The 20489-nt window shown below is 42.1% G+C and overlaps 3 protein-coding genes and 1 pseudogene across 3 annotated transcripts; all 4 read left to right on the top strand.

Moving 5' to 3' along the window:
- Positions 1 to 2411: 2411 nt before the first annotated feature.
- LOC147498001 (metalloendoproteinase 2-MMP pseudogene) lies at positions 2412 to 3169 on the top strand (annotated as a pseudogene).
- Positions 3170 to 13402: 10233 nt separating this feature from the next.
- LOC147498000 (uncharacterized) lies at positions 13403 to 13717 on the top strand. The gene has a single exon (XM_086563094.1). The coding sequence runs from the start codon at positions 13403 to 13405 to the stop codon at positions 13715 to 13717; it is 315 nt and encodes a 104-aa protein (XP_086419220.1).
- A 1581-nt stretch (positions 13718 to 15298) lies between these two features.
- On the top strand, positions 15299 to 17137 carry LOC147497999 (uncharacterized). Its single transcript, XM_086563093.1, has one exon. It carries the CDS (start codon positions 15299 to 15301, stop codon positions 17135 to 17137), a length of 1839 nt encoding a protein of 612 aa, XP_086419219.1.
- Positions 17138 to 18853: 1716 nt separating this feature from the next.
- On the top strand, positions 18854 to 19402 carry LOC147497998 (uncharacterized). Its single transcript, XM_086563092.1, has one exon. It carries the CDS (start codon positions 18854 to 18856, stop codon positions 19400 to 19402), a length of 549 nt encoding a protein of 182 aa, XP_086419218.1.
- Positions 19403 to 20489: the final 1087 nt, after the last annotated feature.

Here is a 20489-nt window from a genome sequence, read left to right as displayed (position 1 = left end):
GACCCCCCTGAACTTACGACATAAAATGAAATAGTTGTACTAACGGAGCAACAAGATGACCATTTCAATACTGCTGGATCATTAATAACATAATCACAGTTCAAATTAAGACAGTATGCTAACCAAATAATCTCTTTAAAAAATAGTCAGGCCTAACTCTTTTGCACTAGGCCCCCTGGATCAAACTCCTAGCTCCGTCACTGCCCTTGATGAAGATGATAAGTGCTCAAAAAGTGCAATTTAACCCTCGATTATGCCTCTTGTTTAGCCATATTAGTGGACTAATAGTGTTTGTAAGTTATGTTTTATGATTCTACAGGTGAAAGAGAGAGTTTTGTGGAATATTAGAGAAAAAGGGGTAAACCGGAGCAATTCAGAGCATTAAGAATCACATGGGAAGCCCGTGGACAATCATGGAAAAGGTCAAGGAATTGGAGCTATTAAAAATGCGACTTAGACCTATTTTAAAGCCTATTTAGAAGCCCAAGGCCAAAGGATTCATTACTTGGACCAAAGCCCGCAAAAGAGGATAGAAGGATAGAGCAAAAGAGGGAAAATTGACTTTCGCGTCTGGGATGCATGGATCGCGCGTCCAGACGCATTGCTCGCATCTGAGACGCATGGATCATGCGTCCAGATGCATTGCTCGTGTCTGAGACGCATGGATCATGCGTCCAGACGCATGAAATGACACTGTTGCCAATTCCAATTGATTTGTATTAGGAAACAAATGGCGGTTTGGAATGCTTCTAGAACTCATTGTAACCCCTATAAATAGAGGACCTAAGTGCCTTATGTAATTGGCTAATTCACTTATATTCTTGTCTCCATAACTTGAGACAGAGAGAGATTAATAATAAAAGATTCGGTTTTAACTAGCCGAGTCTTAATAAATTAGTCTTTCTAGTCTTATGTTCTTCGACTCTTCTTCTTCTCGTTCTTCGTGTTATTCCTTCTTTATGGAAGGCTAATCTTCTCCTTCAAGGGAGGAGATGAAGCTAGAGCTTAAGATTTAATGATTCTTCTGGTTCATGGTGTTCTTCAATCAAGTTAACCCTTTATGTTTTTAGTTATTAGTTCCATTGCCCACACCAGGGGATGGAAGTATAGAATAGGGTTTATGTTTTGCAATATTAATATCATGCTAGTGTTATTTACTTTTCTTCTATTAGTATAGTTATTTAGAGTAAGGGAAGTATTCTTTGTGTTACCTTAGAAGGGGTAGCTCAAGGAGTGGTTTGCCTTAACTGGTGATTCATTGAATGACCGCCTTATTAAGAAGTACTCCTTGATGTTGCTTTCGGTAATACATTGAATGGCTGCCCGAGCTTACATAAAAGGAAAGAAGATATTAATAGCATAAATATAGGAATAACCTTAAGTAGAGTTAATTGTTAACGATGTTTCGTCTAAGAGGGCATCGGCACTCGCTTGATTGCCTAGTTGTAGTCTACTTGTAAGAACAACCATGAAGCAGAAGGTCATAGGTCAAAAATATTGGTGGATTATAATCTTTTGAATTCCCTCTCTTATAAATTTTCAATAGTTTAGTTAGTTTAGTTTAGTTTAGCATTAGAATCTAAAATCTCTACAATCATAGTTTTTAATCCCTCAAACCCCCTTTCCAGTCCTGTCCTTCACATAACATACACTTAAAAGTGGAACGATACTCTACGCATCCTTTACTTATTGAGGGATAATTAGGTTTTGATACGCTTCTATTTTGTTTAACGACCATCATCCATCTACATCATCTATCTATATACATCATCCATATACCATCCAATAAACACAAAAATAGGCAAGGTCAGTAGCTTTTTTTCAACTATCTTAAAAAAAATGGAGCTGCCGAGCTTGGTAACGCATGCTTGTCGCCTTAGTGGTGGCATAAAATTGGATGAATGGCTGGGGCATGTTTTCTTCTGCTCAGCCATGTCGGTTAAAATCTGAGGAGAGCACTACACTATTTGGGCCAAACATAAACAGATGGGGACCGTTTCTATTAGGCCCGCCTCAAAATTAGGCTAAAAGTCCAGTAGTTTTCTTCACAATTTAGAACGGGCCTAACAAAAAGGGGCCCTAATTCATCCCTATTTGGCACAAATGATGTAGTGGCAGTGTTGTACAAGTCTAGGCTAGAGCAGTCGGGACAATCAAACATCCAACTTTTAATACTAATGCTCACAAAAAAGAAAAAAAGAAAAAAAGAAAAAATGGAGTCGTTTATTTGGTAAATGTACACATCAAACGATGAAACCTTGATATAAGGAAATGAACGTTTTTGACATGCAAAATGACCAGTTTTAAACTTATAGGTGCTTGTCCTTCAAAATGTATAAATAAGCCTCAACGTACATGGGAGAAATGCAAGAAGCTGTGGGAACTAAATTTCTCAAGTTATAAGATTTGGAATGACGTTCAAATTGTGTTCTTTCATTGCTCTTACATTTGTTCTCCTTCCAGTGTTTTGTGTTCAAGCCCTTCCCTCTAAGTCCAATAGCACCAAGCCAGAACCCTTTAAGTTTCTCAAGCATTTGAAAGGATGCCTCAAGGGAAAAACTGTTGAGGGAGTGCATGACATTAAGCAGTATCTTGAGAGATTTGGGTACTTGCACAATGATGAAGTCACCAATAACAGCCACGCTGATGACAACGATTTTGATGAACTCTTAGAGTTTGCAATCAAGACATACCAACTCAATTACCATCTTAATTCAATAGGGGCTCTCGACTCTGAGATAGTGACAAAAATGATGATGCCTAGATGTGGAGTTCCTGTCATAATAAATGGAACAAGTGCTATGCGGTCTGGCAAAAATAAACAACACCGTCATAGTTCTCTGGTACTCTTCATACAGTGTCCCATTATTCGTTCTTCCCTGGTTTCCAAAAGTGGCCAAGTACTAACACGCATCTTACGTACGCCTTCCTCCTTAGCGTGAGGAAAGACATTTTGAGTCCAATATGTGCCAGAGCCTTCGGGAGGTGGTCATTAGTCACACATTTCACGTTCGAGGAGGTTCAAGACTATACAACTTCAGATCTTACCATGGGTTTTCATAGTGGTGCTCATGGTGATGGATATCCCTTTGATGGACGAGGCGGAACTTTAGCTCATGCTTTTGCACCCATAGTGTTGGGGACAACGATACGAATCGATACCCTCTAAGATAACTTGCAATTGGACAAACTACTTCTCCAGACAAAATTCTAAACTTTAACTACAACCAATCTAGCAAGCCCAACTCTCTAAGCAATCAACAACTATCACAAACAAGTAATAAGAATGCAAAGAAAATAAAGCATACCACAACACAAGATGTAACGTGGTTCGACCAATGATGCCTACTTCTACAAGAGCTAATCCTCTTATAAGTGTGGGAATGAAGATTACAATCACTCCTCTCAAGTCTCTCCACCTTACTAGATCAATCCTCTCTCCTTAGAAGTTTTTTTCTTTGCAAGGGTTTTCTCTCAATTTTGGTTTCTCTCAAAATTGGGTTTCTTCAAGACTTAGGTTTTCCAAAACCTTACTTCTGGTTTTTATAGTAACCCACAATTTCGAGGTTACTGTAGAAATAGAAGTCTGCAAATTTAGACATGGGCACGGGCTCGCTCTCGGCAAGACCAATTCGAGCGCGCGCGCCCTCAAAAGTCCAGTAACTTTATTTCGCGAGAGACTGAAAAAAAAAATCTTCTTTTTCATGGCAAGGGTGCAGGCGCGCTCCAACTTATTCACATGAATAGTACTACTTTCTCTCCTCTTCTTCATCCTCATGTGAGGGATAATTCGAATAATCTCCCCTTCCCAAACAGTGAGGGGGGCACCTCCATGCATTTCCAAATCAACAGGAGGAATGTGTTACCATTTCGGCAGTAGCACAACAAACATCAAACTTATCTTTCGGTAAGACTTTGGTCATCATATCCGACCTGTTCTTGTCGGTATGGATCTTCTCAATACATAAATGTTTGTCTTCAAGAACTTCTCTAATCCAATGATAACACACATGTATGTGATTGGATCTAGAATGAAAACTCGGATTCTCGCTCAAATGGATGGCGCTCTGACTGTCACATGGAACTACAAACTGTTTCTGCTTTAGCCCTAGTTCATCGAAGAACCTCTTCATCCATAGCATCTCTTTGCAACACTCAGTGGCTGCAATATACTTGGCTTCTATAGTGGAGAGGGCAACACACTTTTGCAACTTAGATTGCCAAGAAACTACTCCCCCTGCAAAAGTAAACAGATAACTGGAGGTAGACTTTATAGAGTCAACATCACCTACCATGTCTGCATCAGTGTAACCTTTAAGCAAGGTCTTACTTCCACCAAAACACAAACACGCTTTGGAAGTGCCCTTGAGATATCTCAATATCCACTTAATACCTTCCTAATGCTCTTTACCCGGATTTGACAGAAAACGGCTTACAACACCAACGGCGAAAGCAATATCCGGTCTTGGACACACCATTGCATACATTAAGTTGCCCATTGCGGATGTATAAGGAATCTTTTCCATTTGACTCTACCCATGCTCACCCTTTGGACACATATCTTTGGTCATGTGGAACTGGCCATTAAGCGGACAACTGACTGGCTTTGTTTGATCCATGTTGAATCTCTTCAACACCTTCTCAATGTAGATTTCTTAACAAAGCCACAACTTCCCACTCTTTCTGTCACGAGTGATCCGCATTCCAAGTATTCACTTTGCTTAACCCAAATCCTTCATCTCAAAGGACTTACTCAAGTTTTTCTTCAGCTTGGATATCTAGTTGATGTTCTGGCCAACTATCAACATATCATCCACATACAACAAGAGCACTATGAAATCCCCATCTGGAAATTTCTGAATAAACACACAATGATCGGAAGCAGACTTCATGTAGCCATGCTTCACCATAAAGGAATCAAACTTTATGTACCACTGTCTCGGTGCCTATTTCAACCCATACAAACTCTTTATCAGCTTGCATACTAGGTGCTCCTTGCCTTTGACCTCAAACCCCTCTGGCTAGTCCATGTAGACATCTTCTTTAAGGTCCCCATGAAGGAAAGTTGTCTTGACATCTAGTTGCTCAATCTCTAGATTCATACTTGCGGTCAGACACCCTGATAGAAGTCATCTTAACTACAGGAGAGAAAATTTCATCAAAGTCAATACCTTTCCTTTGACTGAATCCCTTCACAACAAGGCGAGCTTTGTGCCTTGGGTGTGGATTATTCTCCTCATGCTTGACTTTGTAGATCCACTTGTTCTTGAGAATTTTTCTTCCTTTCGGTTTCTTAACTAAGTCATAAGTGTCACACCCTGAATTTCGACAGAATTCGGAAAAATAATATTTGTTCCCAACTCTTCAATTTTCGAGGTGTGATGCACTCTCAACTTCCAAAAACCCATAAACAGTTTAAATATGCGGATAATTAAAAACCAATAAAAATTTAAAATTAAACAAAAGTCCTCTTCATTACAAAAATTCACAAATAAGATTAGGTTACAAATCTCTTTTCAATAACTCTTTATTTAAAATTACAAATGAAAATACAAATAACATTGTCTCAACTGAAAATCAATTTCACCTCAAGGGAAAACAAAATCCTATCTTGAAATACGACGCTAACGCAAACCACAAACAACAACCAACCTTCTTCAACACTAAACCTGTCAAGACTTATCAACTATATTCATTTAATGAACACAGCCGATAAGCAAACATGCAAATCGGGTCAGCATTATAAAAATGCTGGTGTGAGTAGCTCTAAAATACAATATATACTTATACATATACATACACAATCCATAAGGCAGTTAGTTCCTCCACCGAGGTGCCTTAACTTCCAACAACTAATACAACATTCTTAACTACAATAAGTAAGGCAGGTAGTTCCTCCACCGGTACTTTTAACTTCCCACTAACCACACAACAAACCATACGCATAATAAAAAGGCATTTAGTTCCTCCACGAGGCGCCTTAGGTTCTAACTAAACTAATAACCAGCCAAGCATATTCTATACTTACCGCATTTCATGCTCAATTACAGAGTGGGTCGTCTCTGCACAAATAATTAGTTTGACCCACCCTTCTGCAAAACCATATACAATCATCTATCTAAAGATATATCATTAACCAACATATTACCATAATTATATTAATTAAGGCTTTCTTTTTTTAGTGTCCCTAAAATCACGTCGTAACTATGTCTTACCTAGTTTCCTGGCTACCACAATCGCTTTCCAACGCCCGAACATGTACATCCACATGCCTCCCCCCACATAATGAACCACTCCGTATGCGTAACTACCCCGGCGGGATGCGCACACCGTAACCCTCACACGAAAAGCTATTATGTAAGTACTGCCACTATTCGGCATAAAATATTGCGCGTCTCGTTCTAATTTTGCGAACGAAATAATCAAGCCACTATTCGGCTACGCCAGAAGGGCCATTCAGATTCACTAAAATGCCAGAAGGGCTAATCGTATCACATATACCCCTCACTAGGGCCAAATCACATGAGTTGTGGTAACTAGGTTCTAAGATTTTCACTACGTAATTTATTTAAGTGTCATACCTTTATATATCAGAATAATCATTTCACTATATCCCGTGCATGTCAAATACATTATTGCACTAAACCAAATATATTTAGAATTATCTCAATACATCTCATAACAACTTTCATTCTTTCACGTGCCAATATATTATTGCACTAAGCCACAATCCCGTGGGAAAATATCCACACATACTATACTACCTCATAGTAGCATCTCACATATATAATAATAGCGCGTTTATATCAATTTCTCAAAGATATTGCATTTAATAGATATCCTAACATATGATATCATTTAACATAATAACAATTTCCACACACCACTTAATGTCACAATTTCTCCAAACGTACCGCCTAACATTTTTATAACGTTTTAGGAATATTATGTCTCCTAAGATTTCAATCTCGTCACGTGTCAAAAATACCCAACCTCAACGTCAAATCTTTCTTAGATAATGACTAACCAATTATGCAGGCTTCCGCACTATTTTAACATTTGATTTGTCTATACAATTTACAACATAAAACGTAGCACAATTATACAGTCAAAAGTCCACAATCAAAGCCCGAAACCAAATCCCAAAAGTCTAAATATTTAAAGACCCCATTGGATCTATTTTAATTTATATGGATTGGCCCAACATAACAATAGAACTGGCCCAGACAACTAATGAAACTGGCCCAAAGAAACACAACTTAGTTCCGGCCCACAGGTCCACAAAAATTACTTAAGTCCACAACAAAACTTAGAAACCGGCCCAAGAAAACTAATTAGTTTTTGGCCCAAACAACTTAACCTAAATTGGGCCCAACCTAAACAAAAGAAACTGGCCCAAAATAAAACAAATAGAAATGAAACTGGCCCAAAAACCAAAATTAGATTTCGGCCCAGCAAACATCTAAGGCCCAAGCCCTAGGCCCAAGAGAAACCATCAGGTCATCTTCTTCAGCTGTAGCTCCACCACCGCACCTGCTCGCGCGCCGGCCACCACCATCTCTCCTCTCCATCCCATTTCAACCCAGCGGTTGGACTCTCTACGAAAACCTTCGCCACTTTAATACACACAAAACTCTAACCTATATACTTTGAAGATTACTCCCCAACCAAGATTCGACTGCCATTGTCGCATCCTTGAAGCTTTCAATCAACACTCAAACCTCCTCACTACCCCCATTCATCAATCAACCAACCCACAATACAAAATAACAATTCAAACTACAAAATCAACACCACCACAGTATCGCAGTATCAACCTTGGCTCCGACCGCCATTAACGCCTGTCAAAGCTTCGACAGCACCCAACCAAACTTCAATACCCGACATCAGCCAACCAATACAAAACCACAACAACAATAAAAAGACTTTAAACGATGAAAAAGGCAGAACGATTCTATTGTTTTTGGGCTCGCGACGCCATTGATGCCTCCGGAGTTCGAGCAGTCCAACAGAGTTTCAAAAGACAGTTTAACCAATTTTAACAATGACAGGATGAATAATAATAACAGAATAATGAACCGAAAACATGAGAAGAAACCTTTAACAGTAAAGTTAGACGTGAAATAGAAAACTAATCTACTCACCTGTCTTAAAACTCCACGAATCCCTCATCGTCCGAATCGTCGCGCTCCAACGCTCTAGCCAACGAGCTTTTATCTCCGCCTCCATTTTTTATTTTTATTTTTATCTCCCAACCCTATTCTCTAGAAAAATATGAATATATACTTGGGTTCGAAACCTAAGCCCAATACAGACTCAGGCCCAGAAATCAGGCCCACATATCCCAAATCCAATCCAGGGAATTTTAAATAAATAATTTAATTAATTAATTAATAAATAAATACGTATTTTAATTACGGGCGTTACAATAAGTGTGATTCTTATGCAAAGAATCCATCTCATCATGCATGACTTTCAACCACTTTTCTTTGTTTGTACCTTCAGGAGCCTCTTGATAGTACATAGGTTCTCCACTATCAGACAGTAAAACATACATATGTGGTGGATACCTAGTTGAAGCTAGTGTCTCTCTGTCGGACCTCCTTACCCCCATCTTCTTATGGGTCAGGAGGATGCACTTTTGCTTGCTCAGGTGGTGGTTCATGCACTTCATCTACATCTTCTATATCAATAGGTTATATCCCATCATGAGCAATAGAATCATCATCATGAGCTTCAAACCCATGGTTCTCTGCATTCTCAATGCATTCTGCACGTTCGAGAACAACAAGATTATTAGTGAAAGCTTCTAGCTTCTCACCATCCTCAAAGTCTGTTATGGTTTGGTCTTCCAAGAACACAACATCTCAACTTCGGATTACCTTCTTGTTAATCAGATCATAAAGTTTGTCGCCAAACTTCTCATCCCCATAACCTAGAAAAATGCACTACTTAACTTTGTCATCAAGCTTGGATCTCTCATCCTTTGGAATATGAACAAATGTCCTGCACCCAAATACCCTCAAGTATCCATAATCAACATCTCTGCCTGACCATAGTCTCTCTGGATAATCACTATTCAGAGGCTTCGAAGGCGATAGGTTGATCACATGCACAGCTGTGCGAGTAACTTCTAGGTAACTTAGAGTGAGACAACATGCATCTCATCCTCTCTACAATGGTCTTGTTCATTCTCTCGGCTATACCATTGTGTTGCGGAGTCTTAGGAATGGTCTGCTCATGACGAATTTCATGACTCTTGTAATACTCTTCAAATGGCCCAATGTACTCACCCCCATTATCTGAGCGAATACACTTCAAAGGCTTTCATATCTCTCTTTCCACCATGCTATGGAAAGTCTTGAACACGCCAAGTACTTCATCCTTGGTCTTCAGACTATATGCTCATATCTTTCTTGACGCATTATCAATGAAAGTTAAGAAGTACAAAGCTCCCTCGTGGGATTTTACTTTCATAGGACCACATAAGTATGTGTGTACTAGCTCAAAGACATTGTCGTTTCTGTGAGAGGGGAATCTTTGGAAAGACACCCTGTGTTGCTTTCTTACCAAACAATGAGTACATCTATTTAAATGCGTACATTTTATGTTTGGCAAGGCCTTTTGCTTGGCAAGAACTTCCATGCATTTTTCTCCCATATGACACAGTCTCTTATACCATAGTTTGGAGGAAGCTTCTTCTTGTGCCGCATTCAACTCTGTTTTACACAAACTAGCCTGTGTCTTGTAAAGCGAGCAAGTTTTCTTCCCTTTGGCTACTACAATGGAGCCTCTACTCAGTTTCCATACCCCGTTACCAAACGAGTTTTGAAAGCCATCATCATCTAACTTCCCAGCATAAATTAGGCTTAGCCGAATGTCAAGGACATGTCTTACATCCTTGAGTGTCAAGGTGTAGCCGACATTGGTTTCTACATGAACATCCCCAATGCCTACAATCTTCAAGACTCTACTGTTACCCATCTTTACCTCATCAAATTTACCACAGCTGTAGGTAGTGAAGAATCCCCTGTTCTGTGTGACGTGATAGGATGCTCCTGTATCTATCACCCATTCTGTATCCTGGCATGAGGTACTAACACAGCACTTTCCACAATCTAACAAAATTCCCACTAGATCATCATCAACTAGTGCGGTAGTATCTCAGCTTGTGTTTCTGTTCCTCTTTACTATGTCTTCATGTACACAGTTATTCTTCTTATCCCTCTTCAGTGTTCTGCGCTCATACCTGAAGTGACCCTTGGTGGCACAATAGTAACATTATCTCTCTACCTTAGGAGTTCTAGTTTCACCCCTAGATTTGCTTTTGTCATCACCTCTAGAATGAGATAGTTTTCTGCTCTTACCTCTCCCCCGCTTCTCTGTGACAAGGATCTCTGAGTGAGAGGAGCTGCTTCGTGAACCCCTTCTTGTCTCCTCATTTAATAATGCCCCGGGAGCCATCTCCATGGAAATCATTCCATCCTTAGCCGCTCCATTAAGAGAAACTGCTAACGTCTCCCAATTGTCGGGTAGAAAGTTTAATAGGAACAAAGCCTCAACTTCGTCATCCATATTAATCTTTATCAAGCGCAACTGATTGATGGTATTCTGTACTTCATTAAGATGCTCAGACATTGAAGAACATTCTTTGTACTTCGTGTTAGCAAACTTCTTAATGAGTAGCACTTTGTTTCCGTCCGACTTCCTCTCATAGAGGTCTTCGAGTTTCTTCCACAAGCCAAAAGCGGCAGTCTCTTGGGATACATGGTGGAAGACACTATCGTCAATCCACTGTCGAATGTACCCAATTACTTTTCTGTCAAGCTTGCTCCACTCAGCCACGGCAGTCGCTTCCAGTTTTACTCTTCCATTCTCAATGGGTTGTGCCAAGTCCTTGCAATAGAGCAAGTCTTCCATCTTGGCTTTCCAAATAGTGTAGTTAGCTCTATTCAGACTCATCATGCGAGTGTTTACAGAATGGTCCATATCCACAAGCTATTTCAACTCAAATTTTCTCTCAAGAATTTTGTCAAACACCTTCCGAGCAAAATTTGTATAACAACCTAGATTAATCTAACCTGGCTCTGATACCACTTGTTGGGGACAACGATACGAATCAATATCCTCTAAGATAACTTGCAATTGGACAAACTACTTCTCTAGACAAAATTCTAAACTTTAACTACAACCAATCTAGCAAGCCCAACTCTCTAAGCAATCAACAACTTTTACAAACAAGTAATAATAATGCAAAGAAAATAAAACATACCACAACAAAAAATGTAACGTGGTTCGACGAATGATGCCTACTTTCACAAGAGCTAATCATTTTATAAGTGTGGGAAGGAAGATTACAATCACTCCTCTCAAGTCTCTCCACCTTACTAGATCACCCCTATCTCTTTACAAGCTTTTCTCTTTGCAAAGGTTTTCTCTCAATTTTGGTTTCTCTCAAAATTGGATTTCTTCAAGACTAAGGTTTTCCAAAACCTTCCTTATGGTTTTTATAGTAACCCACAATTTCGCGGTTATTGTAGAAATAGAAGTCTGCAAATTTAGACATGGGCGCGAGCGTGGGTGCGCTCTCGGCAAGACCAATTTGAGCACGCACGCCCTCAAAAGTCCAGTAACTTTGTTTTGCGAGAGGCTGAAAAAAAAACTATCTCCTTTTTCACGGCAAGGCGCTGCGCTTTGGGCCAGTTAAATCAAAGCGTCTTGGCGCCGACTTATTCACACGCACAAGATCTTTCTTTCTCATCCTCATCCTCATCCTCATGTGAGGGATAACTCCAATATATAGAAGGTAGGTTCCATTATGATGCGGATAAGAGTTAGGCGAATGGTCTTGTTGTTGGTTCATTTGATTTGGAAACTGTCGCTTTGCACGAAATTGGTCACCTTCTGGGGTTAAAAGGGATGATTTGCATGGAGACAGCGTTCAAGGCATTAAAGCCTTGTACAATAGATAATCTAGAATCATTGTGATCAGTATTTGAGACTATCATGTGTTAGTAAATTCTATGCTAATACGTTAAAAGTAGTACTGTGTTTGTTTTATCTAAGGGCTCATCCCCATGCTATGATATAACAAATAAATTTTCAAAGTTTCAAGCTATTTATAAACAATACTCAATCATATATCTATCACTGCTTACTGACCAGAGTTTGTTACTTCTGGTCACATTTACTTATTTTTCCTAACTGTTTTAATTCTTGTTTCATTGTTTTGCTTCTTGTTCTCCTTCCTGTTTACACTTTACAGTATTCAAGCCCTTCCATATAGTCCAATAGCACCAAAGTCAGAGTTCCTCAAGCATTTAAAAGGATGCCATGAGGGAAAAACTTTAAAGGGAGTACATGACCTCAAGTAGTACCGTACCATACCTTTAAAGGGAGGGAGTACATGGCCTCAAGTAGTACCGTACCATACCTTTAAAGGGAGGGAGTACATGACCTCAAGTAGTACCGTACCTTGAGAATTTTGGGTACTTGCACGTTCCATCCTAGTATCCTGTGACACACTTCCGGTGGAAATGATTTTTTTAACAAAGATTTAGATTCTTCACTTAGCAAGCGACCCATTTTTGACACCCTAAGAAGTACTTCCGTAGTCTCGTTGATCTTGTTCTGACACGCAATGTATCCTTCAATAATGAATTTGAATGTCAACTTGTTTGGAGTCACATTCTTCTCTTCCATCTTGTTAAGCCGATACTGAGCTCTTCTTATCCTATGGTCCTTACAATAGGCACCAATCATTAGTGTTGTAAGTTCTAGTGTCAAATTGCCAACCAAATACAGAGAGACCGGCAAACTGCCCCGTCTCCCTTGACCTTTTAGTTTTGCACATGCAGAACAAAACATTATAGGTCATTTCGGGATCGTCCACCTATTGATGAGTTTCCATCAAGGATAACAATCCTTCTGCTAGTTCGGTGAAATTTTTAGTGCAGAAGTTAACCACTAGCAACAAGGATGAGCTTTTTCCCCCATTAACCAGAAAGTCTTTGCAGAGCATTTTTTAGGCCAAAATATTCCCATACTTACAAAACTGATGTATTAGTGTAGAGCAGGTAGAGGTGTCGATGGGCATTTTGCGGTTCCAGCTCAAGGACTTAGTGGAGGTCTGGCAGTGCTTTGGAAAGAAAGTGTGGAACTGGAGATTCTAGGGGCTTCTTGAAACCAAGTCATAGGTAAAATTACAAATTATTTCAGTATAGATGATTAGTTCTTCTCTTTTGTGTATGGTGAACCTGCTGCCCATAATAGGAATAAAGTTTGGAATGAATTGAGGGGACTGGCCCCTCTGATTCCTGGACCATGGTGTTTGTTTGGTGATTTTAAAGCCATTACTCAGTTAAATGAGAAGATTGGAGAGAGAAGCAAAATCACAAAAAGTATGCATGAGTTTAATAGCATGATTAATGATCTTGGTTTGGTGGACTTGGGTTTTAAAGGCCCAAAGTTCACCTGGAGCAACAATCGGAGATCAGGTGATCATGTGCTTGAAAGGTTGGACAGAGCTCTGGCCTCTCCTGAATGGATAACTCTGTTCCCTTATGCCCTTGTTCAAACTTTTGCTAATGCCTCCTCTGACTATATTTCTTTAATCATCAACCTGGATAATAAGGAGGAGAAAAATCATAGACCGTTCAAATTCTTTAATATGTGGCTTACTAATGATGCTTGTAGACCTGTGATTGAAAATACCTAGAATGCTTTTACATATGATCTTCCTGATAGTAATCTCATCCATAAATTGCATAAAACTAGGACTGATCTTACTATATGGAACAAATTTGTGTTTGGGAACATCTTTACTAACATCAAGGCTGCACATAAGAATTTGGATAAAGTCTTGGCAAAACCTTTCTCCATAGAGAATTATAATAAAGCAAAAGAGCTGAAAGACATTTTGCTGGGTTGGTATGATAAGGAGAAAATCCTCCTCTGATTGGATCAAAGATGGGGGAAAAAATACCAGATTCTATCATCTATCCACTATATATAGAAGGAGAAAAAATAAAATAGACAAGATTAAGGATGATGATGGCAACTGGAAAAAAGGAAGAACTGAAGTGGGAACTTCTCTAAATCACTACTTTACTGAGATATTCACTTCTGATCAACCTGAAAGGGATGATCAGATTATGGATTTGTTCCACAGTATTGTGAGTGAGAGGGAGAATGAAATCCTCACTAGTATTCCTAATAAGGAGGATATTTGGAAGGTAGTGAATAAGATGGGCAGTCTTAAATCCCCTGGTCCTGATGGTTTTCAAGGGGTGCTTTATAAGAAATGTTGGGACATTGTTGGGCCCTCTGTGGTTTCTTTTGTGCAGGATTTCTTTACTAATGGTTACCTCAATCCTCAGTTCAATGAGACCTACATTGCCTTGATTCCCAAGGTAGTAAATCTTGATCATGCTTCTAAATTTTGACCTATCAGTCTATGCAACTTTGGGTACAAAGTTGTATCTAAAATTCTTACAAATAGACTGAAAGGTCTTATGAATAGGATTGTGTCCCCTTTTTAAGGGGCTTTCATCAAAGGGAGAAGCATTGGGGACAATGTGGGTCTTGCTTGTGAGGTGTTCCATAATATGAAAAACATGAAGACTAAAAATGAGGGATGGTGTGCCCTTAAGATGGATATGGCCAAGGCCTATGACAGGGTGGAATGGGCTTTTGTTAATAACATTTTTGAAAAACTTGGGTTTAACAATAAGTGGAGGCGCATGATTCATCAATGTCTCTCCATAGTTTCTTTCCAACTCATGCACAATGGCTCTCCTTTAGAAAAGTTTATCCCTGAGAGAGGGCTGAGACAAGGGGGTCCCCTATCCCCATATCTTTTCATTTTGGTCTCAAAGGCCCTCTCTAGGATGACAGTGGACATCATATGAGAGGCAGAGTAATATGATAGAGCAGGAGCATAGGAACTGAGCCAGGAAAAGGACCAGGTCAGCGGGACACCGAATGGGGTGCATCTTAGTAAGGTAAACCGAGAAGTATGCGATCCTAGCCGAGAAACCCTAGATCGCGGACGTGGCAAGTGTATGACAGGAAGGGGATCAGTTGGATGTGAGGACAGCTGGATGGTCAAGAAGTGAGAGGAAATAGGTATAAAGAGAAGAAGATGGGAAGAGAAAAGAGGAGGCCGCACAGTGAAAGCGAGAGAGAGAGAGAGAAAAAGAGGGTTGTAAGTCCATCATTTCTCATCGATAGAACAGTTGAGTTTTTAGGTCAATACATTTGGCGCCGTCTGTGGGGACAAAATAAAGGCAAAGTGGAGATGGCACCGAAGAAACAAGTAGGCAGACCAAAGAGAGTGGCAGTGCAGGAATCGACACCAGAGGCGGTGATTGATGAAGAAGGAGGCAGGAGAGAGGATCTGGAGATAGAGGAGACACGGCTTATGAGGGAAGAGATCGGGAGGCTAAGAGAGGAGAACGACGGGTTGAGAAGAGAGAGGGAAAGAGAAGAGGAAGGTACGGGCGGAGAGGCAAATGATAGCTCTGAGGAGGAAGAGGAGGAGCCAAACCTCGTGGAAAATCCAGTGGCCGCCTTGACAATCGAACAAGTGCAAGAGATGATAGACAAGGACAGAGAAGCAAACCAGCAGAAAGGGAAAAGTCGCAGAGGAGCGGCTAGCCAAGTGGTGGCGGGGCTAAACCGCAACCCTTTGGCGGACGGCATTTGGGCTTCGGAGGTCCCAAAATGCTTTAATCAACCTCGATTCAAGAGGTACGATGGGAAAGGAGACCCAGCGGACCATATCCACCATTTCAGGCAACAGATGCCTTTATGGCAGGAGTCGCAGTATGATAGATTGCGATGCATGATGTTCCCAGCCAGTTTGAAAGGTGGGGCGTCAGATTGGTACTATCGGTTGCCGGCGGGGAGCATATGGAGTTTCCAAGAGTTGGAACAGGCCTTTGTAGATCATTTCATACACCAGAAGAAGCGTGCGGTGGACATCGCGGTCTTGTTCAACGTGGGACAGAGGTCGGCAGAGACAGTGAGAGAGTATCTATGTCGGTTCAAAGCTGAGACATTGAAGGTCGAGAATTTGGATGAGAGGACAGCGGTTATCACATTTGAGCGAGGGTTACGTCCAGGGACGGGAGTGCACCAGTCGGTCGCAAAGAATGAGATTGCAACATTGCACGAACTATATCCGCCGGTAGAGAAATACATCAGGTATGAGGACACTTTACCGAAGAGATCAGGGAAAGTTGTTTTCTCTTTGGAGAAAGATAGGGAGCATCGCAGGGAAGGGGCCTCGGAAAAGGGAAGCAGAGGGTACCGTGGTTACCCCCCGAGGGTTGAGAGAGTACGGGAAGGGATTCAACGGGAGAATAGAGAAAGGAAGCCATACTGGGAGACAGAGGTGATGCCACTGAATAGACCGTTGAGAGAAATATTGCCTTTGATTAAAAACTTGTGGGGGTATGAAGGTCCGCGGAACACACCAATAAAGCTGCCGGATAAACCTTTCTGCGCATATCACAAGATGCGAAACCATGAGACTGATAACTGTTACGCTTTGAAGTGGATGGTTCAGAGATTGGTGGAGAAGGGCCAGATGAAGAAGTTTGTGAGGGATGCACAGAATGATGAGCGCTTGCCGCGACAGGATCAGTTATTGATGACTATACATGTGATCTTCAGTGGAGAGGTACTGAGTCATAATGCACATAGAGACAGGGTAAGGAGGACCGCGAGCATACAACAAATCAATGACAGGATTGATATGCCACGACCAGCCGAGGACAAAGACACGATCGTCTTCAGCAAGGCAGATTTACGGGCAGTGGACTCCCCCCATGAGGACGTGTTGGTTATCACGGTGGCAATGGGCAATTACCTGGTGAAGAGAGTGTTAGTGGATTGTGGCAGTGCGGTGGATCTGTTGTTCAAAGGAGCATTGGAAGAAATGGGAATGGATCCTAGGCAACTGAGACCTCCGCGCACTAATTTATACGGGTTCAATGGAAGTATGACAGAGCTTATAGGGGAGCTCTTGTTGCCGGTAACCACGGGCCCTGTGACAGTATTCGCACGGTTCATGGTGGTAGATTCTGCCTCAGCATACAACGCTATATTGGGGAGGAGGTGGATTCATGAGTGATGAAGACCGTCCCATCTACGTACTATCAAGTGATACGGTTCCCCACTCTAACGGGCACACGTATGAAGTCCGCGGTGATCAGGTGACAGCCAAGAACAGTCATAGGGGAACAGTGAAATGATTGGTACACGGAACAGAAGAGGAGAGTTCCCACCCAGGGAAAAGGCAGGCACAGCAATTACAGAGTGCCTCCGTGGAGAGTAAGTTGGAACCTGCGGAGGGTCCACAGACGCTAGATGAAATTGAAGTGGTGAATATAAGGGATGGGGAGGAAGAAAGGCTCACATCAGTAGGATCCAGTCTGCCGGATGATTGGAAGAGTAAGTTGATACAGTTTTTGGTGGAAAATAGGGATGTGTTTGCTTGGACGATTGAGGACGTTATGGGATTAGACCCAGAATTTGCATGCCATAGGTTGCACATGAGGGAAGATGCCAAGCCGGTGAGGCAGAGGATGCAGAGTATTAAACCAAAGTATGTGGAGGACATTCGCAAAGAGGTATTGCGGTTGAAGGGAGCTGGCATAATACGGGAGACGGAATTCACCGAGTAGTTGTCCAATGTAGTCGCGGTACCTAAAAAGAATGGCAAAGTACGTATGTGCGTCGATTTCACATATGTGAATAGAGAGTGCCCGAAAGATAGCTACCCCATGCCGCGGGTAGATGAGTTAGTGGATAGGACCGCGGGGTACAAGGTATTCTCATTCATGGACGCGTCTATGGGGTACAACCAGGTTGCGATGTATGGGCCAGATCAGGAGAAAACAACATTTGTGGTAGAAGGCGGCACGTATTGCTATACAAGGATGCCATTCGGGCTGAAGAATGCTGGAGCCACATTCTAGAGATTGGGGGAGAAAATGTTTGAAAGCAAGATTCGGAAAGGGATTGAAATATACATAGATGATATGGTGGAAAAAAGCATGTCGGAGGAGGAGCATTTGGAAGGCTTACGAGAGACATTCAGTATACTACGGAAGTATAATTTGAAGTTGAATCCAGAGAAGTGCACTTTTGGAGTGACCACGGGCAAGTTCTTGGGCTACATCGTGACTCATCAAGGATTAAAGGCCAATCCTGAGCAGATAAGAGCCTTGATAGAAATGCCATCCCCGCAGAATGTAAAGGAGGTACAGTGGCTTGCAGGAAGGGTGGCGGCGTTGAATAGGTTCATTTCCAAATCATCTGACAAATGCAGGCCGCTGTACCGACTGTTGAGAAGTACTCCGGATTTCTTATGGACCGAGGAGTGTGAAGAGGCATTTTAGGAGTTGAAGGGGTACTTGGGTAAGGTACCTTTATTATCACGGCCAGAAGAGGGGGAGAAGTTGTACTTGTACTTGGGGGCCTCCGAGTATGCGGTAAGTTCGGTATTGGTCCGCCTTGTGGACAGGGTGGAGAAACTAGTATATTTTCAAAGTAAAACATTACTGGATGCAGAGACGCGGTATAGCAGAATCGAGAGGTATGCCCTGGCACTAATTTTCTCAGCTCTTAAGCTGAAGCCCTACTTCGAGTCTCACTCTGTCGTAGTGGTCACAAACCTACCTCTCAAATAGGCATTAAGGACCGAGAGTTCTGGGAGAATGTTGAAATGGGCAGTGATGCTTAGCGCGTATGAGATACAGTATCAAGTAAGGACCGCGGAGAAGGCGCAAGCAGTGGCAGAATTTCTAGCAGAGTTCCCGCTAAGGATCCCAATTGGGAAGAAGAGATGGTTATGGAACCAGAAAGAGATGTGGAGCCCAACGTGTTGGACCCTTGGGATAAGAGAAATGTATGGAGGGTATTCGCGGATGGGTCGGCCACTGACGAAAGCAGCGGCATAGGGGTGGTGTTGGTTACACCCGATAACCATAGAATAAAGCTAACTACAAAGTTGGGTTTTGCGGCATCCAGTAATGAAGTAGAGTATGAGGCAGTGATAGCGGGATTGAGGATGGCTGAGGATCTGGGGGTCAAAGAACTGATAGTGTACTCAGATTCGAATCTCGTGGTTTGCCAAGTTAATGGTGGGTTCGCAGCTCGATGCCCGAGAATGGCAAAGTATCTAAAAGTGGTGCGCGAGAGATCCAGCAAGTTCGCAAAGATTCAATTTGTTCACCTGGGTAGCGGAGAGAATAGACACGCAGACGCGCTGGCATATATGGCGGCAGCCATGCCGGGGTCAAAGGAAAGGATGATACGGGTAGGAAGATTGGACAAGCCTAGTACGGAAGAGGTGGTAGAGGTGTATCAGGTTACTGAGGAGGAAGAGTGTTGAATGGATCTCATTAGAAATTTCTTGGGGGGAAGGGAGGTGACAGACAAGAAAGAAAAGAGAAAGTTGGAACAGACGTCCCAAAGGTACGTCCTAGTGGAAGGTGAATTGTACCGAAAAAACTTCAACGGGCCCTTGTTAAAATGTCTAGGGCCACGGTCGGCTGCAGAGGTGTTGGGAGAATTGCATGAAAGTGACTGTGGGAGCCATTCGGCGGGAAGGACCACTGCGCACCGGCTGTTGATACAGGGTTACTTTTGGCCCCATATGAAGAAGGACGCGGTGGACTTCGCCAAGAAGTGCAACAAGTGCCAGAGGTTCTCACAATGGATATTCGCACCCGCGGAACCCCTGCATAATGTATCGAGTCCGTGGCCATTTGCCATGTGGGCTATGGATATTGTGGGACCGTTACCCATGGCAAGCGGCAAGAGGAGATACATGCTGGTAGCCACAGACTACTTTACTAAATGGATTGAAGCCATCCCTTTGCAGAAAGTCAAGGAAGTGGGAGAACATCATATGTCGGTTTGGGTTGTCGTATGCTATCATCGCAGATAATGGGACACAGTTCACGAGAGCTAAAGTGGTAGGGTATCTACAGGCCTACAAAATGAAACAAGGATTCTCAACCCCCTACAACCCAGAGGGCAACGGACAGGCGGAATCTTCCAACAAAATGATAATGAACAATCTGAAAAGGAAATTGGATGATAAGAAGGGCACGTGGGCCGACGAGTTAAACCATGTGCTCTGGGCTTACCAAACCACCCCGCGGACGAGCACCCAGGAGACACCGTTTGCCTTGGCATACGAAGTGGAAGCCGTGATTCCTTCAGAGATCATCGCGGCTACAATGAGAACCAGGGCTGTGGAGGATGGGTCGAAATGGTGCATATTGGTGGGGGACTTGAACCTGGTAGAAGAGAAAAGAGACTCAGCTCGCATCCGACTGGAGGAATATCACAGAAGATTACAGAGACAGTACAACAAAAGGGTCAGGCCACGGTGTTTCAAGATAGGGGAGTTTGTGCTACGTCGGGTGACTCCAAGTACAAAAGAAGAGAAGGATGGGAAGTTAGGCCCTAAC

This window comes from Coptis chinensis, chromosome 5 (assembly GCF_015680905.1).
Source record: "Coptis chinensis isolate HL-2020 chromosome 5, ASM1568090v1, whole genome shotgun sequence".
Taxonomy (NCBI): Eukaryota; Viridiplantae; Streptophyta; class Magnoliopsida; order Ranunculales; family Ranunculaceae; genus Coptis; species Coptis chinensis.
The sequence above is the reverse complement of the archived record's forward strand: the minus strand, read 5'-3'. Positions and strand labels throughout refer to the sequence as shown.